This window comes from Dromaius novaehollandiae, chromosome 3 (genome assembly GCF_036370855.1).
Source record: "Dromaius novaehollandiae isolate bDroNov1 chromosome 3, bDroNov1.hap1, whole genome shotgun sequence".
NCBI lineage: Eukaryota > Metazoa > Chordata > Aves > Casuariiformes > Dromaiidae > Dromaius > Dromaius novaehollandiae.
The window spans coordinates 1,853,783-1,869,653 of NC_088100.1; the positions used below are offsets into that span (position 1 = coordinate 1,853,783).

At 65.3% G+C, this 15,871-nt stretch overlaps 3 protein-coding genes across 8 annotated transcripts; all 3 read left to right on the forward strand.

Moving 5' to 3' along the window:
• Positions 1-782: 782 nt before the first annotated feature.
• LOC135327763 (uncharacterized) lies at positions 783-3,452 on the forward strand. Of its 2 annotated transcripts, none has more exons than XM_064508215.1 (6): positions 783-1,022; positions 1,398-1,479; positions 1,659-1,863; positions 2,163-2,280; positions 2,432-2,489; positions 2,676-3,452. In XM_064508215.1, exons 1-6 carry the CDS (start codon positions 986-988, stop codon positions 3,415-3,417), a joined length of 1,242 nt encoding a protein of 413 aa, XP_064364285.1. In that variant the 5' UTR covers positions 783-985; the 3' UTR covers positions 3,418-3,452. The 2 variants fall into 2 exon arrangements, with proteins under 2 accessions (XP_064364285.1, XP_064364286.1); XM_064508216.1 differs by having other exon boundaries at positions 785-1,022; positions 2,166-2,280.
• Positions 3,453-5,957: 2,505 nt separating this feature from the next.
• LOC135327764 (uncharacterized) lies at positions 5,958-9,775 on the forward strand. 2 transcript variants are annotated; one of them, XM_064508217.1, is made up of 6 exons: positions 5,958-6,111; positions 6,487-6,568; positions 6,748-6,952; positions 7,252-7,369; positions 7,521-7,578; positions 7,765-9,775. In XM_064508217.1, the coding sequence occupies exons 1-6, from the start codon at positions 6,075-6,077 to the stop codon at positions 8,504-8,506; spliced, it is 1,242 nt and encodes a 413-aa protein (XP_064364287.1). In that variant the 5' UTR covers positions 5,958-6,074; the 3' UTR covers positions 8,507-9,775. The 2 variants fall into 2 exon arrangements, with proteins under 2 accessions (XP_064364287.1, XP_064364288.1); XM_064508218.1 differs by having other exon boundaries at positions 7,255-7,369.
• Positions 9,776-10,649: 874 nt separating this feature from the next.
• On the forward strand, positions 10,650-14,679 carry LOC135327765 (uncharacterized). Of its 4 annotated transcripts, none has more exons than XM_064508219.1 (5): positions 10,650-10,834; positions 12,597-12,708; positions 13,390-13,507; positions 13,659-13,716; positions 13,903-14,679. In XM_064508219.1, the coding sequence occupies exons 1-5, from the start codon at positions 10,695-10,697 to the stop codon at positions 14,642-14,644; spliced, it is 1,170 nt and encodes a 389-aa protein (XP_064364289.1). In that variant the 5' UTR covers positions 10,650-10,694; the 3' UTR covers positions 14,645-14,679. The 4 variants fall into 4 exon arrangements, with proteins under 4 accessions (XP_064364289.1, XP_064364291.1, XP_064364292.1 ...); XM_064508221.1 differs by having other exon boundaries at positions 13,393-13,507; XM_064508222.1 differs by lacking the exon at positions 10,650-10,834 and adding an exon at positions 12,886-13,090 and having other exon boundaries at positions 12,591-12,708.
• Positions 14,680-15,871: the final 1,192 nt, after the last annotated feature.

Below are 15,871 nucleotides of genomic sequence, written 5' to 3' on the forward strand. Positions count from 1 at the left end.
GCACGCTCTCCTCGGGACAGGGACACCGAGGAAAACGTTCATGGGGACGTCCCTGCTGAGGGGCCCAGTGTGGCCCAGGACACAGGGGCTCTGCCAGGGAAAGGCCATGGGCTTTGGAACTTTTTGGCTTTTGGAAGCTTCTGGAACGTGCAAGAAAGCCCATAAAAGGCCTCGTTAGTGGCGGGAGGCAGACAGCACATTGGCGAGGCTTGTTGTGTGTGACGGTGCCATGGGCTCTCCCCTAAATAAAGCTGCTGTTCTGACCTAACACAGAAGCAGGAAGAATTTCTTCGACAGCGGGGACATGCCCAGGCATTGCTGCGGCAAAGACATGCGACCTGCTTTCACCCGCTCTGCGCTTGAGCAGCTCCCGCAGCCTGGGGGCCATGAAGCAGGAGCCAGGCAGCTGCCAAGGTGGCCTTCCCTGATGGATGGATGGATGGATGTCCAAGGTCCAAGAGACCTTCCCTGCCCCTTTCCACCCCAGGCCCCCCAGCTACAGCCTGCTGTGTGCTGCCCCACACCACACCCCAAACCAGGAACTCTCTGGGGCCGGCTGCTCCCTGGGGCCTTCACAACCACCTACTCTGTCTCTCAGGCTCTCAGCACTGTCACCAGAAAAAGAGGACAACTTTTATAGAGAAAAAAAAGTATTTGCAGTGCTTGGCTGTCGGGAGAAGAGAAGCTGAGGTGCCACCCATGACACCCAGGACCTTCGAGCTCCACAGTGCCCGGTGTCCTCTCCTCAGCCAGGAGAAGATGGCCGCTGCTGGGGGCCGTTGCTGCCCACAAAATGGCTGCAGAGCGCAGCTGAGGCCGTCACGGGAATGTCCCTGCTGGGACTCCTCCCATGACATCACATACAGTACGATGTCACCATCGCATCACAACCCCGGGCCCTTTCTAGAGGTGGGGCTGGGGCAGCCTCAGGCGGCCCTTTGCCTGCGAGCCAGCGAGTTAGTGAGCGAGCGAGCGGGTGAAGAGCATGGCCTGGAGCTGCGAGGAAGGAGCCAGGCAGCGGGGTAAGAGCTGGCTCCTGGGCTCCCTGCCCAGGCTCTCCTGCCCTCGTCTCCCTGGGGTTGGCGGCCTCCCCAGAGCCCACAAACCGCTGCACGCTCCCTCCTTGGGCAGCGCCCGCCCCAGCAGCCGGGCGGATGCGCTGCCGCTTGGCTTAGAGCCTGGCCTTGACCTGCCCCTGCCTCGACACGTCCCATCCCGCTGCAAGGGCCACACTCACACAAACGTCCCCTCCGCGCAGCCCAGCAGCCTGCGGGGACCAGTCTGCGGCCTCGCTGCTGAGGACGGGGGCTGCCAGCGCAGCGCTTGTGAAACCAGCCCCGGCAGCGGGCACCCAGGGAAGCCCATGGAGTGAGCGCCCTGCGCCCCTCTTTTTCCAGATTCGCTCTCGGCGGCCTTTGGCTCTTCTCCTTGTGGCAGATTGACGCTGTCAATCGTGGGGAGCGGAGGATCGTGCAAAGGGTGAGCCCCAGAGCAGGGAGCAGTCAGGGCCGGGGAGGTTGGTGGACCGGCGTGGGAAGGGAGTTGGTGCAGAGGAGTCTGCCGGTGCTGCCCTCCTTGGGCTGGGAGGGTGAGGGTGGCTGTCAGGGGAGCACTGCTCAGAGCCGTGTGCCCTGTTTTGGCTTGCCCTCTGCAAACAGGACTTGGGCGCAGAGCACCGTGCCGGCTGCACGCTCGAGGCACCCTCCCTGGGGCGAGATGGTCGCCCAGAAGCTGAGCGCCGTGTGCCTGCTCGGGGGACTGAGCCTGCTGCTGCTGTGGCTGCTCAGGGTCCCTTCTGCATGCAACCTGCTGCTGCTGGTGGTGGTGGTCTTCATGCCTGGGGGGAGAATCCCCCAGCCCAAGGTAGGAGCCAGGCGTGGCATCGCCCCAGGCACTTCCCAGGCAGGCACGGGGTTGAGCCCGGGACAGGGCCCATCCCGGGGGCAGTGTGGATCTGTCCCGGTTTGGGGGGCACTTGAACAGCCTGGCCAGGGCCTGCCCAGCTGGGCCACCACCATGGACCCTCTGTGCTGCCTCCCCTGGAGCCGCACTCTGCTGAGGACACTCCCGTCCCCATGTCATTGAACAAGATCAGTGGGGACATCCCCGGGCACTGCTGCCGCAAAGAAACACCCCCTGCTTTCCTCCCCTCTGCCCTCCAGCAGCTCCTGCATCCCGGCGGAGGGGACAGGCTCCCTGCTAAGCCGGGGCTGGCTTTTGGCGTGCAGGGGACTTCTCCGAGCAGCAGCAGGCAGAGAAGCAGCAATAAGAAACACAGAGGTAAGCGACCTCCGTGCCAGAGCTGCACCAGGCCCTGCAGCAGCTCCCTGCCAAGAAATCCCCCCGCCGCCCGTGTCCACCGGCCTCTGCCCTGGCGGCGCCTCCACGCAGGGGCTGCCCTCGCTCACTCGCTCTCGGCCTCCTCTTGCAGCAGCCTCCTTCCTGCCCAAGGAAGACACCGAGGAGCCGGCAGCAAGGCAGCAGGCAGGGTAAGCGCAGCCCTTCCTCGCGGCGCGGCTGCCCCTCGGGGAGCCCCAGGCCGGGCAGCCCCACAGTGCGCTGAGCGGGGAGAGCCAGGGCTGTGCTGCTCAGCCGGCACGGGACACTTGAGGGCCTCCCAGCCTCGGCGGGGCTCCTACACCTGCGATCTCCTCTCTCCCCCTTCCTCCTCGCAGGTCGAGCACGGGCACATTTGCCAGAGGCCGATCCTGCCAGTCTCGCTCGGACTCCAGCCCTTTTCTCCCATCGCCCGGCCGTTCCCACGTGGAGGAAGACGCCTGGCACCTGCCTCCGCCACCCGATGCTGCTGGCGCAGGCTTGTCCCATGCCCCCAAGGACCTGCCCAATCCCCAGCAGCGCAGGGCTGGCAGGGCTCGGCCCTGGGCAGTGGCAGCTCCGCCAACCTGCCGGGAGAGGACGCGTGGAGCCTGCGGGGTCTTCCCAGGCCACCGTCAGCACCGCAGGCTCCAGAGAGCAGACGCCAAGCAGCCCAGAGGTGAAAGGTCTCCTGCTGCAAAGCAGCCAGCCACGCGCTCTGTCTTCACCAGCACGACAGACCTGCACAGAGCTGGGCACAGGCGGCCTTCTCCCTCGCCAACCCCCACGGGGCCCCTGCCCCCGTGGGCACAGCCACCCCCCCAGGACGCTCTCGCCAGGCTCCGGAGAGCTGCCTTGCAGACCCTGCCGCTCGTGGACTACAAGGGCGTGGGGCAGGGCAGAGCCGTGCAGTGGCTGCAGAGATGGTGGCGCGGGCTGCGCAGCCGGGGGGACAGCAGCGTCTGGAGGAAGCGGGGCCCTGTCCCAGCAGCAGAGAGCTTGGCACCCGCGGGCACCGCTGCAGCAGAGCAGCAGCACCAGCTGTGCCCCTGCCAGGCTCCAATCCACGCCCTCTTCAACGCCATGGTCATGGAGGCGTAGGCAGCACCAGCAATAAAAGTACCCGTGGGAGCTTATGGGCGAGGAGGCTCATCTTTCTTGACAAAACCTTCCAGTGAGTTTCCCCAAGGCTTCATCCCCTCACACTCCGCCCTGCAGCCTGACAGTCATCCCCACGTCAGTGTCTTGGGGACCTGACCACCATCACCACCACAACACAGACCACAGGGGATGCCCGCAGTGTCACAACCACCACACCTGTGTAAAACCCAAGCTGAGCTTCTCCCAGAGGCAGGAGAGACACACAGGAGGCAGCCAGGGAAGGGAGACCCGAACAGGGGGACAGAGCAGAGAACAGGACAGGACATGCTGGGGGGATGGGGGCCAAGTGCACTGCCCGCACCCAGTCCAGGTTCAGTTCCTGGTGCAGCTGGAGCCACCATGACTTCGGCACCCTTCAGAGGTGGCAGGGTCGTGCTGGGCTGGGGAACCTGCTACTGCGGCTCTGGGATGAAGCGAGCTGGGGTGATGGGGACGAGGCTGGCATGATCACAGCCAGCTGCCTCGGAGATGCAGGACAACCCCTTCTCCTGCATCGCCAGTGACTGGCGCTCACCAGGGCAAGCAGGGAAGGATGGTGGCTGTGGAGAGCGGAGGAAGAAAGCTCCTGCCTTCAGCAGGCCCAGGGATTGCCACGGCTTTTTGGACACCAGTGCAGTTGCCTGCGCTGTTGCCAAGCAGTTGCCATGGTAGTCGCCTCTGGAGCTGCAATGGAGAGAGGAGGAGGCTGGGAGTGGGGAGGCCGTTGCCAAGGCCCTCGGGGCATGTGGGTGCCAAAGCAGCCCTGGGGCCACCCGGAGCCAGGCAGCTGCCAAGGTGGCCTTCCCTGATGGATGGATGGATGTCCACGGTCAAGGAGACCTTCCCTGCCCCTTTCCACCCCAGGCCCCCCAGCTACGGCCTGCTGTGCACTGCCCCACACCACACCCCAAACCAGGAACTCTCTGGGGCCGGCTGCTCCCTGGGGCCTTGGCTCTCAGCCAGTGGTGACAGAAAAAGAGGACAACATTTAGAGAAAAGAATCAGGTATTTGCAGTGCTTGGCTGTCGGGAGAAGAGAAGCTGAGGTGCCACCCGTGACACCCAGGACCTTCAAGCTCCACAGTGCCCGGTGTCCTCTCCTCAGCCAGGAGAAGATGGCCGCTGCTGGGGGCCATTGCTGCCCACAAAATGGCTGCCGGGGCCAGCCCTGCAGAGCGCAGCTGAGGCGGTTGCCCAGCCCGGACTGCACCCGCCACGGCGCGGCTGGGAAACTCCCCCACGAGCCTACAGGCAGGGCAGCCCGGCCCGAAGCCTCCAGCAGCCTCCGCGCATGGGCCGAGCCCACGGGCAGATGCGGAGCGCCCGGCTCCGTGGCCATGTCGGGGCCTGTGTGCACGGCCGGCATGGAGCGACAGCCGGGCGACTGCTGCAGCAGGGACTGACTTCTTGAGGTGCAGGCACAGGCGAGTTTGGGGCTGGAACAGGGGAAACAAGCGTTGGGCTGACACAACCCCGGAGACAGCCTGAGGGCTGTGGCCGCAGGGGCTGCAGGCGGGAGCTGCTGTGGCCGGGCTGCTCTGCGGGAAGGCCGTGGGGCCGAGCGGCCAGGCACAGCAGGAACCCCGTCCGGAGGAGGGGACGCTCACAGGGTGAAACCTGCCGCTCCAGGGACAGCACGCTCTCCTCGGGACAGGGACACCGAGGAAAACGTTCATGGGGACATCCCTGCTGAGGGGCCCAGTGTGGCCCAGGACACAGGGGCTCTGCCAGGGAAAGGCCACGGGCTTTGGAACTTTTTGGCTTTTGGAAGCTTCTGGAGCGTGCAAGAAAGCCCATAAAAGGCCTCGTTAGTGGCGGGAGGCAGACAGCACATTGGCGAGGCTTGTTGTGTGTGACGGTGCCATGGGCTCTCCCCTAAATAAAGCTGCTGTTCTGACCTAACACAGAAGCAGGAAGAATTTCTTCGACAGCGGGGACATGCCCAGGCATTGCTGCAGCAAAGACATGCGACCTGCTTTCACCCGCTCTGCGCTTGAGCAGCTCCCGCAGCCTGGGGGCCATGAAGCAGGAGCCAGGCAGCTGCCAAGGTGGCCTTCCCTGATGGATGGATGGATGGATGTCCAAGGTCCAAGAGACCTTCCCTGCCCCTTTCCACCCCAGGCCCCCCAGCTACAGCCTGCTGTGTGCTGCCCCACACCACACCCCAAACCAGGAACTCTCTGGGGCCGGCTGCTCCCTGGGGCCTTCACAACCACCTACTCTGTCTCTCAGGCTCTCAGCACTGTCACCAGAAAAAGAGGACAACTTTTATAGAGAAAAAAAAGTATTTGCAGTGCTTGGCTGTCGGGAGAAGAGAAGCTGAGGTGCCACCCATGACACCCAGGACCTTCGAGCTCCACAGTGCCCGGTGTCCTCTCCTCAGCCAGGAGAAGATGGCCGCTGCTGGGGGCCGTCGCTCCCCACAAAATGGCTGCAGAGCGCAGCTGAGGCGGTCACGGGAATGTCCCTGCTGGGACTCCTCCCATGACATCACATACAGTACGATGTCACCATCGCATCACAACCCCGGGCCCTTTCTAGAGGTGGGGCTGGGGCAGCCTCAGGCGGCCCTTTGCCTGCGAGCCAGCGAGTTAGTGAGCGAGCGAGCGGGTGAAGAGCATGGCCTGGAGCTGCGAGGAAGGAGCCAGGCAGCGGGGTAAGAGCTGGCTCCTGGGCTCCCTGCCCAGGCTCTCCTGCCCTCGTCTCCCTGGGGCTGGCGGCCTCCCCAGAGCCCACAAACCGCTGCACGCTCCCTCCTTGGGCAGCGCCCGCCCCAGCAGCCGGGCGGATGCGCTGCCGCTTGGCTTAGAGCCTGGCCTTGACCTGCCCCTGCCTCGACACGTCCCATCCCGCTGCAAGGGCCACACTCACGCAAACGTCCCCTCCGCGCAGCCCAGCAGCCTGCGGGGACCAGTCTGCGGCCTCGCTGCTGAGGACGGGGGCTGCCAGCGCAGCGCTTGTGAAACCAGCCCCGGCAGCGGGCACCCAGGGAAGCCCATGGAGTGAGCGCCCTGCGCCCCTCTTTTTCCAGATTCGCTCTCGGCGGCCTTTGGCTCTTCTTGTTGTGGCAGATTGACGCTGTCAATCGTGGGGAGCGGAGGATCGTGCAAAGGGTGAGCCCCAGAGCAGAGAGGGGTCAGGGCCGGGGAGGTTGGTGGACCGGCGTGGGAAGGTTGTTGGTGCAGAGGAGTCTGGCGGTGCTGCCCTCCTTGGGCTGGGAGGGTGAGGGTGGCTGTCAGGGGAGCACTGCTCAGAGCCGTGTGCCCTGTTTTGGCTTGCCCTCTGCAAACAGGACTTGGGCGCAGAGCACCGTGCCGGCTGCACGCTCGAGGCACCCTCCCTGGGGCGAGATGGTCGCCCAGAAGCTGAGCGCCGTGTGCCTGCTCGGGGGACTGAGCCTGCTGCTGCTGTGGCTGCTCAAGGTCCCTTCTGCATGCAACCTGCTGCTGCTGGTGGTGGTGGTCTTCATGCCTGGGGGGAGAATCCCCCAGCCCAAGGTAGGAGCCAGGCGTGGCATCGCCCCAGGCACTTCCCAGGCAGGCAGGAGGTTGAGCCCGGGACAGGGCCCATCCTGGGGGCAGTGTGGATCTGTCCCGGTTTGGGGGGCACTTGAACAGCCTGGCCAGGGCCTGCCCAGCTGGGCCACCACCATGGACCCTCTGTGCCACCTCCCCTGGAGCCGCACTCTGCTGAGGACACTCCCGTCCCCATGTCATTGAACAAGATCAGTGGGGACATCCCCGGGCACTGCTGCAGCAAAGAAACACCCCCTGCTTTCCTCCCCTCTGCCCTCCAGCAGCTCCTGCATCCCGGCGGAGGGGACAGGCTCCCTGCTAAGCCGGGGCTGGCTTTTGGCGTGCAGGGGACTTCTCCGAGCAGCAGCAGGCAGAGAAGCAGCAATAAGAAACACAGAGGTAAGCGACCTCCGTGCCGGAGCTGCACCAGGCCCTGCAGCAGCTCCCTGCCAAGAAATCCCCCCGCTGCCCGTGTCCACCGGCCTCTGCCCTGGCGGCACCTCCACGCAGGGGCTGCCCTCGCTCACTCGCTCTCGGCCTCCTCTTGCAGCAGCCTCCTTCCTGCCCAAGGAAGACACCGAGGAGCCGGCAGCAAGGCAGCAGGCAGGGTAAGCGCAGCCCTTCCTCGCGGCGCGGCTGCCCCTCGGGGGGCCCCAGCCCGGGCAGCCCCACAGTGCGCTGAGCGGGGAGAGCCAGGGCTGCGCTGCTCAGCCGGCACGGGACACTTGAGGGCCTCCCAGCCTCGGCGGGGCTCCTACACCTGCGATCTCCTCTCTCCCCCTTCCTCCTCGCAGGTCGAGCACGGGCACATTTGCCAGAGGCCGATCCTGCCAGTCTGGCTCGGACTCCAGCCCTTTTCTCCCATCGCCCGGCCGTTCCCATGTGGAGGAAGACGCCTGGCACCTGCCTCCGCCACCCGATGCTGCTGGCGCAGGCTTGTCCCATGCCCCCAAGGACCTGCCCAATCCCCAGCAGCGCAGGGCTGGCAGGGCTCGGCCCTGGGCAGTGGCAGCTCCGCCAACCTGCCGGGAGAGGACGCGTGGAGCCTGCGGGGTCTTCCCAGGCCACCGTCAGCACCGCAGGCTCCAGAGAGCAGACGCCAAGCAGCCCAGAGGTGAAAGGTCTCCTGCTGCAAAGCAGCCAGCCACGCGCTCTGTCTTCACCAGCACGACAGACCTGCGCAGAGCTGGGCACAGGCGGCCTTCTCCCTCGCCAACCCCCACGGGGCCCCTGCCCCCGTGGGCACAGCCACCCCCCCAGGACGCTCTCGCCAGGCTCCGGAGAGCTGCCTTGCAGACCCTGCCGCTCGTGGACTACAAGGGCGTGGGGCAGGGCAGAGCCGTGCAGTGGCTGCAGAGATGGTGGCGCGGGCTGCGCAGCCGGGGGGACAGCAGCGTCTGGAGGAAGCGGGGCCCTGTCCCAGCAGCAGAGAGCTTGGCACCCGCGGGCACCGCTGCAGCAGAGCAGCAGCACCAGCTGTGCCCCTGCCAGGCTCCAATCCACGCCCTCTTCAACGCCATGGTCATGGAGGCGTAGGCAGCACCAGCAATAAAAGTACCCGTGGGAGTTTATGGGCGAGGAGGCTCATCTTTCTTGACAAAACCTTCCAGTGAGTTTCCCCAAGGCTTCATCCCCTCACACTCTCCGCCCTGCAGCCTGACAGTCATCCCCACGTCAGTGTCTTGGGGACCTGACCACCATCACCACCGCAACACAGACAACAAGGGATGCCCGCAATGTCTCACACCAACCCTGGGGTCATCCTTGACTGGCGAGATCCCCTCTGTCCTTCAGAGCCACCGGCCAGAGGGGACATCTTTGGACCCCAAATGGTGATGCTCCTGCTTCCCTCAGCATCAGCCCCCACTGCTACCCACCAACCCCCCGTGCTCGGCGGGACTGCTGTGCGGGCCTTCCCTGCCCGCCAGGGCAGTCTCCTGCCCTGCACTGCCAGTCTCACTGAGCAGCACAGCAAGGCCAGGGCAGCGTGAGCCCAAGGAGCGGGTCGCCACGCACCATGAGACAACGCCCTGCTGGGAGATGGACCTGCGTGCCCAGAGTGCCCCTGACTACCACTGCCGGCTTTGGGACCCCCGCCCAACATAAACCAGTTCTCAGACAGGGGACATCCGCCACCCCCACCAACCACTCCCACATTCAGGGCTCCTGCCCCAAACCAGCACCGGGGCTGTGGAGAGAACCGCTACTAAATGCGGTTTTGTCTCGACATCGCCGCAGCTGCCGCAGAGCCGCTGCCACCAAGGTGCACTGGGCAACGCCGCGCTGGCACCGTCGGGAGCCGTCCGTGAGGTAAACAACCTCATGCGCCTGCGCAGGGAAAAAGGCGCGAAAAGGGCAGAAGGCTTCTAGGGGAACAGCACGTCTGGCACGAACCGCACGTACACCTTTGCGATCTGCGCATGAGCACGAGACCCCCAGAAGCCCCCAGCCCGTTTCTGGAAGGTTCCGGGAGGGCGGACTGCACATGACAGCTAATCTGCATGGGGAGTGAGGAAGCACCTCCCAGAGTGGGGCAAGAACCTATAAAAACTGCAGACTGTGTGAATGGGGGGGGCTTGTTTGCAAGGACTGGAGATCTCGAACGGAGTCGGGGGGTTGCCGACGGCTGAGGATCTCAAACGGAGTCAGCGGAACATCATCGGACTCGGAGTGGCGGTAGCTAGTTTCTGTTCTCCTTTTCCAACTTTATCTTTTCCCCTTGCCGTTGTTCCCCTCTCCCCTTTGCCTCCCCTTCGCCTTTCCCCCACCTTTTCTCCCCACTTTGTGGAAAATAAAGTTAAAAGGTTGTACGATATTTGACCGCTTTTAGGGTCTTAATCTCGTCCTTGGGATCGTAACGAAACCCTCCCGATACTGGATCGGGACAGGCTGGTGTTAGACCTCAAGTCAGCCTGGGCCTTCCCACCATGGGCTATGCTCTGTTTGCCAGCCCAGCACTGCCTGGGCCTTGGCCCGTTAGTGTTTAGGGACAGTCAGTTCACTCAGCACAGCAGAGCTGAAATCACAGAATCGCAGAAAAGTGGGGATTGGCAGGGACCTCTGGAGATCATCCAGGCCAACCCCCCTGCTCAAGCAGGCTCACCTACAGCAGGTTGCCCAGGACTGTGTCCAGAGGGCTTTGGAGTATCTCCAAGGATGGAGACTCCACAGCCTTTCTGGGCAACCTGCTGCAGTGCTCAGTCACCCTCACAGTAAAGAAGCGTCTCCTTATGTTCAGGTGGAAGTTCCCATGTTTCAGTTTGTGCCCGTTGCCTCTCATCCTGTCTCTGGGCACCACCAAAAAGAGTCTGGCCCCACCCTCTTTACACCCTCCCTTCGGGCACACTCCGGCTTGTCCCTGCTGGGCCCACGACTGCCAGCGCTCGGGGACACCACGCCCCGGTGTCCCTGTGCTGGGGCACTGGCCAGGATCGGGAGGGCACGGGACGGCTGGGCAGTGTCACGGAAGGGTCGCCTTTCCCTAGCAGCCCCCGCGCCCGCCGCCACCCGCCCCCCTCCCGCCCCGGCCCCTCAGAGCGGCCGCGCGCACGGCCGTTGGCCGCAGCTGCGTTGCCACGCAACGCCGCGCCCGACCGCTCGCGCGGGGCGGGGGGCGGGGGGCGGGGGGGGTGCGTGTTTCGACAGTGCGCATGCGCGGCTACGCCGTCGCCAGGCAACGCGGGGCCGCGTTAACGGCTGCGCGGAGCGGGAGGCGGTAGCGCGCATGCGCGGCAGCCTGGCCGCCGTGAGCCGCGGGGCCGCAGGAGGCGCGGGACGGGCGCGGCGGCGGCGTGGCCCGGGCCCGGCCCTCATCGCTCCCGGGCCCGAGGAGCGCATCGCCGCCCGCCTCGACGCCAAGCGCCGGTGAGAAACGGGCGAACCGGGGCCGCGCCGCCCCCACCCCACTGCCGTCCTCTCTCTGGCGCCTTCTGCCTCCCCCGGGCCGGGCTCTCCTCCCGCCACCCCCGGCCGGTTCCAGGTCAGGGCCGGCCCCTTCCCAAGCGCCGCTCTGTCCTGCCTCCACCGGAACCGGCAGCGGGCCGGGATCTGCCCCCGCCGCATACTGGGGCCAGGGGCTGCCCCCTTTAACGGGCACCGGGTCGCGGCCCTCCGGCCCGAACCGACGCCAGCTCCGGGGCTGCTCACCCCGGCAAACCCGCGCTGGGGCTGGGACTGCGCCCCCCACAACCCCCCCCGACTGGCACCAGGTCGGGGATGGACCCCAGAGCCCCCACCCTGGCACCCAGTTCTCAACTGCCCTCACCCAGGAGCAGCACTGGGTCAGGGACCATCCACCCCAAACAGGCACCAGCTCAAGGACCTTCCACCCTGCACCCCCCCGCCCAAAACCAGTACTGGACCGAGGACCCCCACCCAAACCAGCACTCGGTCAGACACAGCCCCATTTCAACCCAGCACTGGGGCAGGGACCTGCACGTGCCCTTGCTAACCTTCACGGGGTCTGGGACCTTCTCTCGCTTCTGGCACTGGGTCAGGAACTGCTCTGAATCCTGAAGCAGCCCCAGGGCAGAGACATTCCCTGCTCCCTGCCAGGTGTCCTCGGTTTGGGGACCACCCTGCTTCCCAAAGCAGCCCCAGGTCCAGCACGTCCCCTGTCCCTGCTGAATGGCCCCGGGCCAGGGACCGCCGTGCATCCCGAACCCGCACAGGGTCAGGGACCACCCCCCATCCTGCCCCAGCGGCAGGTTGAGGATGTCCCCTGCCAAATGGCACCAGGTCAGGGACCACCCGCTATCCCAAACCAGCACCAGGTTAGGGACTCCTGCAGCCTGGACCCAGGCCTGGGCAGAGTTCCCCGCTCCCCGCAAGACCAGGGCCAGGTTGGTATCTTCTGTATCAGGAGGGGCCGGTGGCCTCCCTTCCTGTCCCCAGACACCCCTGTGATACCCCTGCCCCAGAGCTTCCCCCCACCAGTGACCCTCTGCCCTTTGGGCAGAATCGGCACCAGGCCAGTAACCTTCTGGATCAGGCCCCTGTCAGTGACACCCCCGTCCTACCCCAGTCTAGGACCTGTCAGCAATGGAGCCAACCTTCCCCCAAACCCAGGCTGAACTGGGATCCTTCCCTGAGCCATAACTGTCCCCCCAGGCTGGCTGGGACTGAAGCAGCAACAGGCAGTGCCTGTCACTCTGTCCTGACCTGGGGCTGGGTTAGGGGCCCCATCTTTGCCTGATCCAGGCCTGGCACGGGCTTGGGGACCTCCCTGGGACAGGACTTCACCACAGCAATGCTGCCTTCCTCCCTGCCACACGGGTCTGAACCAGGGCTGGGCAGTGAAACCCCCTCCAGAGCCCACACTGGTCTGACTGGGTCCTGGGCAGTGCCACCAAACTGGGTCAGTGACCACCATGTCCAGCCCAAACTGGGACTGAATCGGAACAAGGTGTGTGACACAGAGCCAGTCAGGGCTGCCTGCTCAGCCTGTGCCCAGGCAGGCTGGGCCTAGATCAGTAACAGCCATCCCACCCCGAACGGGCTCATTCTCCCCTTCCGAATCCCAGAGCCTTCCTTTAGGGTGGATGAGGTCCAGCAAAACACCTCTCCTCATTGACTCCCCTGTCACCTGTACCAGGAAGTCCATAACTCATCTCTGTGTTGCTTTTAGGGTGCAGGGGAGTGGGGCTGCCCTGGGCAGTGGCAGCTCCGTCAACCTGCCGGGAGAGGACGCATGGAGACTGCTAGGTGTCAGTCGTGGGGTGCGGAGGATCATGCAAAGGGTGAGCCCCAGAGCAGAGGGGTCAGGGCCGGGGAGGTTGGTGGACTGGCGTGGGAAGGGAGTTGGTGCAGAGGAGTCTGCCGGTGCTGCCCTCCTTGGGCTGGGAGGGTGAGGGTGGCTGTCAGGGGAGCACTGCTCAGAGCCGTGTGCCCTGTTTTGGCTTGCCCTCTGCAAACAGGACTTGGGCGCAGAGCACCGTGCCGGCTGCACGCTCGAGGCACCCTCCCTGGGGCGAGATGGTCGCCCAGAAGCTGAGCGCCGTGTGCCTGCTCGGGGGACAGAGCCTGCTGCTGCTGTGGCTGCTCAAGGTCCCTTCTGCATGCAACCTGCTGCTGCTGGTGGTGCTGGTCTTCATGCCTGGGGGGAGAATCCCCCAGCCCAAGGTAGGAGCCAGGCGTGGCATCGCCCCAGGCACTTGCCGGGCAGGCACGGGGTTGAGCCCGGGACAGGGCCCATCCCAGGGGCAGTGTGGAACTGTCCCGGTTTGGGGGGCACTTGAACAGCCTGGCCAGGGCCTGCCCAGCCGGGCCACCACCATGGACCCTCTGTGCCACCTCCCCTGGAGCCGCACTCTGCTGAGGACACTCCCGTCCCCATGTCATTGAACAAGATCAGTGGGGACATCCCCGGGCACTGCTGCCGCAAAGAAACACCCCCTGCTTTCCTCCCCTCTGCCCTCCAGCAGCTCCTGCATCCCGGCGGAGGGGACAGGCTCCCTGCTAAGCCGGGGCTGGCTTTTGGCGTGCAGGGGACTTCTCCGAGCAGCAGCAGGCAGAGAAGCAGCAATAAGAAACACAGAGGTAAGCGACCTCCGTGCCGGAGCTGCACCAGGCCCTGCAGCAGCTCCCTGCCAAGAAATCCCCCCGCCGCCCGTGTCCACCGGCCTCTGCCCTGGCGGCGCCTCCACGCAGGGGCTGCCCTCGCTCACTCGCTCTCGGCCTCCTCTTGCAGCAGCCTCCTTCCTGCCCAAGGAAGACACCGAGGAGCCGGCAGCAAGGCAGCAGGCAGGGTAAGCGCAGCCCTTCCTCGCGGCGCGGCTGCCCCTCGGGGAGCCCCAGGCCGGGCAGCCCCACAGTGCGCTGAGCGGGGAGAGCCAGGGCTGTGCTGCTCAGCCGGCACGGGACACTTGAGGGCCTCCCAGCCTCGGCGGGGCTCCTACACCTGCGATCTCCTCTCTCCCCCTTCCTCCTCGCAGGTCGAGCATGGGCACATTTGCCAGAGGCCGATCCTGCCAGTCTGGCTCGGACTCCAGCCCTTTTCTCCCATCGCCCGGCCGTTCCCCCGTGGAGGAAGACGCCTGGCACCTGCCTCCGCCACCCGATGCTGCTGGCGCAGGCTTGTCCCATGCCCCCAAGGACCTGCCCAATCCCCAGCAGCGCAGGGCTGGCAGGGCTCGGCCCTGGGCAGTGGCAGCTCCGCCAACCTGCCGGGAGAGGACGCGTGGAGCCTGCGGGGTCTTCCCAGGCCACCGTCAGCACCGCAGGCTCCAGAGAGCAGACGCCAAGCAGCCCAGAGGTGAAAGGTCTCCTGCTGCAAAGCAGCCAGCCACGCGCTCTGTCTTCACCAGCACGACAGACCTGCGCAGAGCTGGGCACAGGCGGCCTTCTCCCTCGCCAACCCCCACGGGGCCCCTGCCCCCGTGGGCACAGCCACCCCCCCAGGACGCTCTCGCCAGGCTCCGGAGAGCTGCCTTGCAGACCCTGCCGCTCGTGGACTACAAGGGCGTGGGGCAGGGCAGAGCCGTGCAGTGGCTGCAGAGATGGTGGCGCGGGCTGCGCAGCCGGGGGGACAGCAGCGTCTGGAGGAAGCGGGGCCCTGTCCCAGCAGCAGAGAGCTCGGCACCCGCGGGCACCGCTGCAGCAGAGCAGCAGCACCAGCTGTGCCCCTGCCAGGCTCCAATCCACGCCCTCTTCAACGCCATGGTCATGGAGGCGTAGGCAGCACCAGCAATAAAAGTACCTGTGGGAGCTTATGGGCGAGGAGGCTCATCTTTCTTGACAAAACCTTCCAGTGAGTTTCCCCAAGGCTTCATCCCCTCACACTCTCCGCCCTGCAGCCTGACAGTCATCCCCACGTCAGTGTCTTGGGGACCTGACCACCATCACCACCACAACACAGACCACAGGGGATGCCCGCAGTGTCACAACCACCACACCTGTGTAAAACCCAAGCTGAGCTTCTCCCAGAGGCAGGAGAGACACACAGAAGGCAGCCAGGGAAGGGAGACCCGAACAGGGGGACAGAGCAGAGAACAGGACAGGACATGCTGGGGGGATGGGGGCCAAGTGCACTGCCCGCTCCCAGTCCAGGTTCAGTTCCTGGTGCAGCTGGAGCCACCATGACTTCGGCACCCTTCAGAGGTGGCAGGGTCGTGCTGGGCTGGGGAACCTGCTACTGCGGCTCTGGGATGAAGCGAGCTGGGGTGATGGGGATGAGGCTGGCATGATCACAGCTGGCTGCCTCAGAGATGCAGGACAACCCCTTCTCCTGCATCGCCAGTGACTGGCGCTCGCCAGGGCAAGGAGGGAAGGATGGTGGCTGTGGAGAGCAGAGCAAGAAAGCTCCTGCCTTCAGCAGGCCCAGGGATTGCCACGGCTTTTTGGACACCAGTGCAGTTGCCTGCGCTGTTGCCAAGCAGTTGCCATGGTAGTCGCCTCTGGAGCTGCTGGGAGTGGGGAGGCCGTTGCCAAGGCCCTTGGGGCATGTGGGTGCCAAAGCAGCCCTGGGGCCACCCGGAGCCAGGCAGCTGCCAAGGTGGCCTTCCCTGATGGATGGATGGATGGATGTCCAAGGTCCAAGAGACCTTCCCTGCCCCTTTCCACCCCAGGCCCCCCAGCTACGGCCTGCTGTGCGCTGCCCCACACCACACCCCAAACCAGGAACTCTCTGGGGCCGGCTGCTCCCTGGGGCCTTCACAACCACCTACTCTGTCTCTCAGGCTCTCAGCACTGTCACCAGAAAAAGAGGACAACTTTTATAGAGAAAAAAAAGTATTTGCAGTGCTTGGCTGTCGGGAGAAGAGAAGCTGAGGTGCCACCCATGACACCCAGGACCTTCGAGCTCCACAGTGCCCGGTGTCCTCTCCTCAGCCAGGAGAAGATGGCCGCTGCTGGGGGCCGTTGCTGCCCACAAAATGGCTGCAGAGCGCAGCTGAGGCGGTCACG

What these genes read in the sequence shown, in the direction of transcription:
- LOC135327765 (XM_064508219.1), top strand. Translation starts at nt 10,695, where the DNA reads ATGCGCGGCAGCCTGGCCGCCGTGAGCCGCGGGGCCGCAGGAGGCGCG. An exon ending in CAGCAATAAGAAACACAGAG is followed by an intron (nt 13,508 to 13,658) that starts GTAAGCGACCTC and finishes CTCCTCTTGCAG; the next exon opens with CAGCCTCCTTCCTGCCCAAG. An exon ending in GCAGCAAGGCAGCAGGCAGG is followed by an intron (nt 13,717 to 13,902) that starts GTAAGCGCAGCC and finishes TCCTCCTCGCAG; the next exon opens with GTCGAGCATGGGCACATTTG.
- LOC135327763 (XM_064508215.1), top strand. Translation starts at nt 986, where the DNA reads ATGGCCTGGAGCTGCGAGGAAGGAGCCAGGCAGCGGG. An exon ending in GGAAGGAGCCAGGCAGCGGG is followed by an intron (nt 1,023 to 1,397) that starts GTAAGAGCTGGC and finishes CTCTTTTTCCAG; the next exon opens with ATTCGCTCTCGGCGGCCTTT. An exon ending in AGCGGAGGATCGTGCAAAGG is followed by an intron (nt 1,480 to 1,658) that starts GTGAGCCCCAGA and finishes CTCTGCAAACAG; the next exon opens with GACTTGGGCGCAGAGCACCG.
- LOC135327764 (XM_064508217.1), top strand. Translation starts at nt 6,075, where the DNA reads ATGGCCTGGAGCTGCGAGGAAGGAGCCAGGCAGCGGG. An exon ending in AGCGGAGGATCGTGCAAAGG is followed by an intron (nt 6,569 to 6,747) that starts GTGAGCCCCAGA and finishes CTCTGCAAACAG; the next exon opens with GACTTGGGCGCAGAGCACCG. An exon ending in GCAGCAAGGCAGCAGGCAGG is followed by an intron (nt 7,579 to 7,764) that starts GTAAGCGCAGCC and finishes TCCTCCTCGCAG; the next exon opens with GTCGAGCACGGGCACATTTG.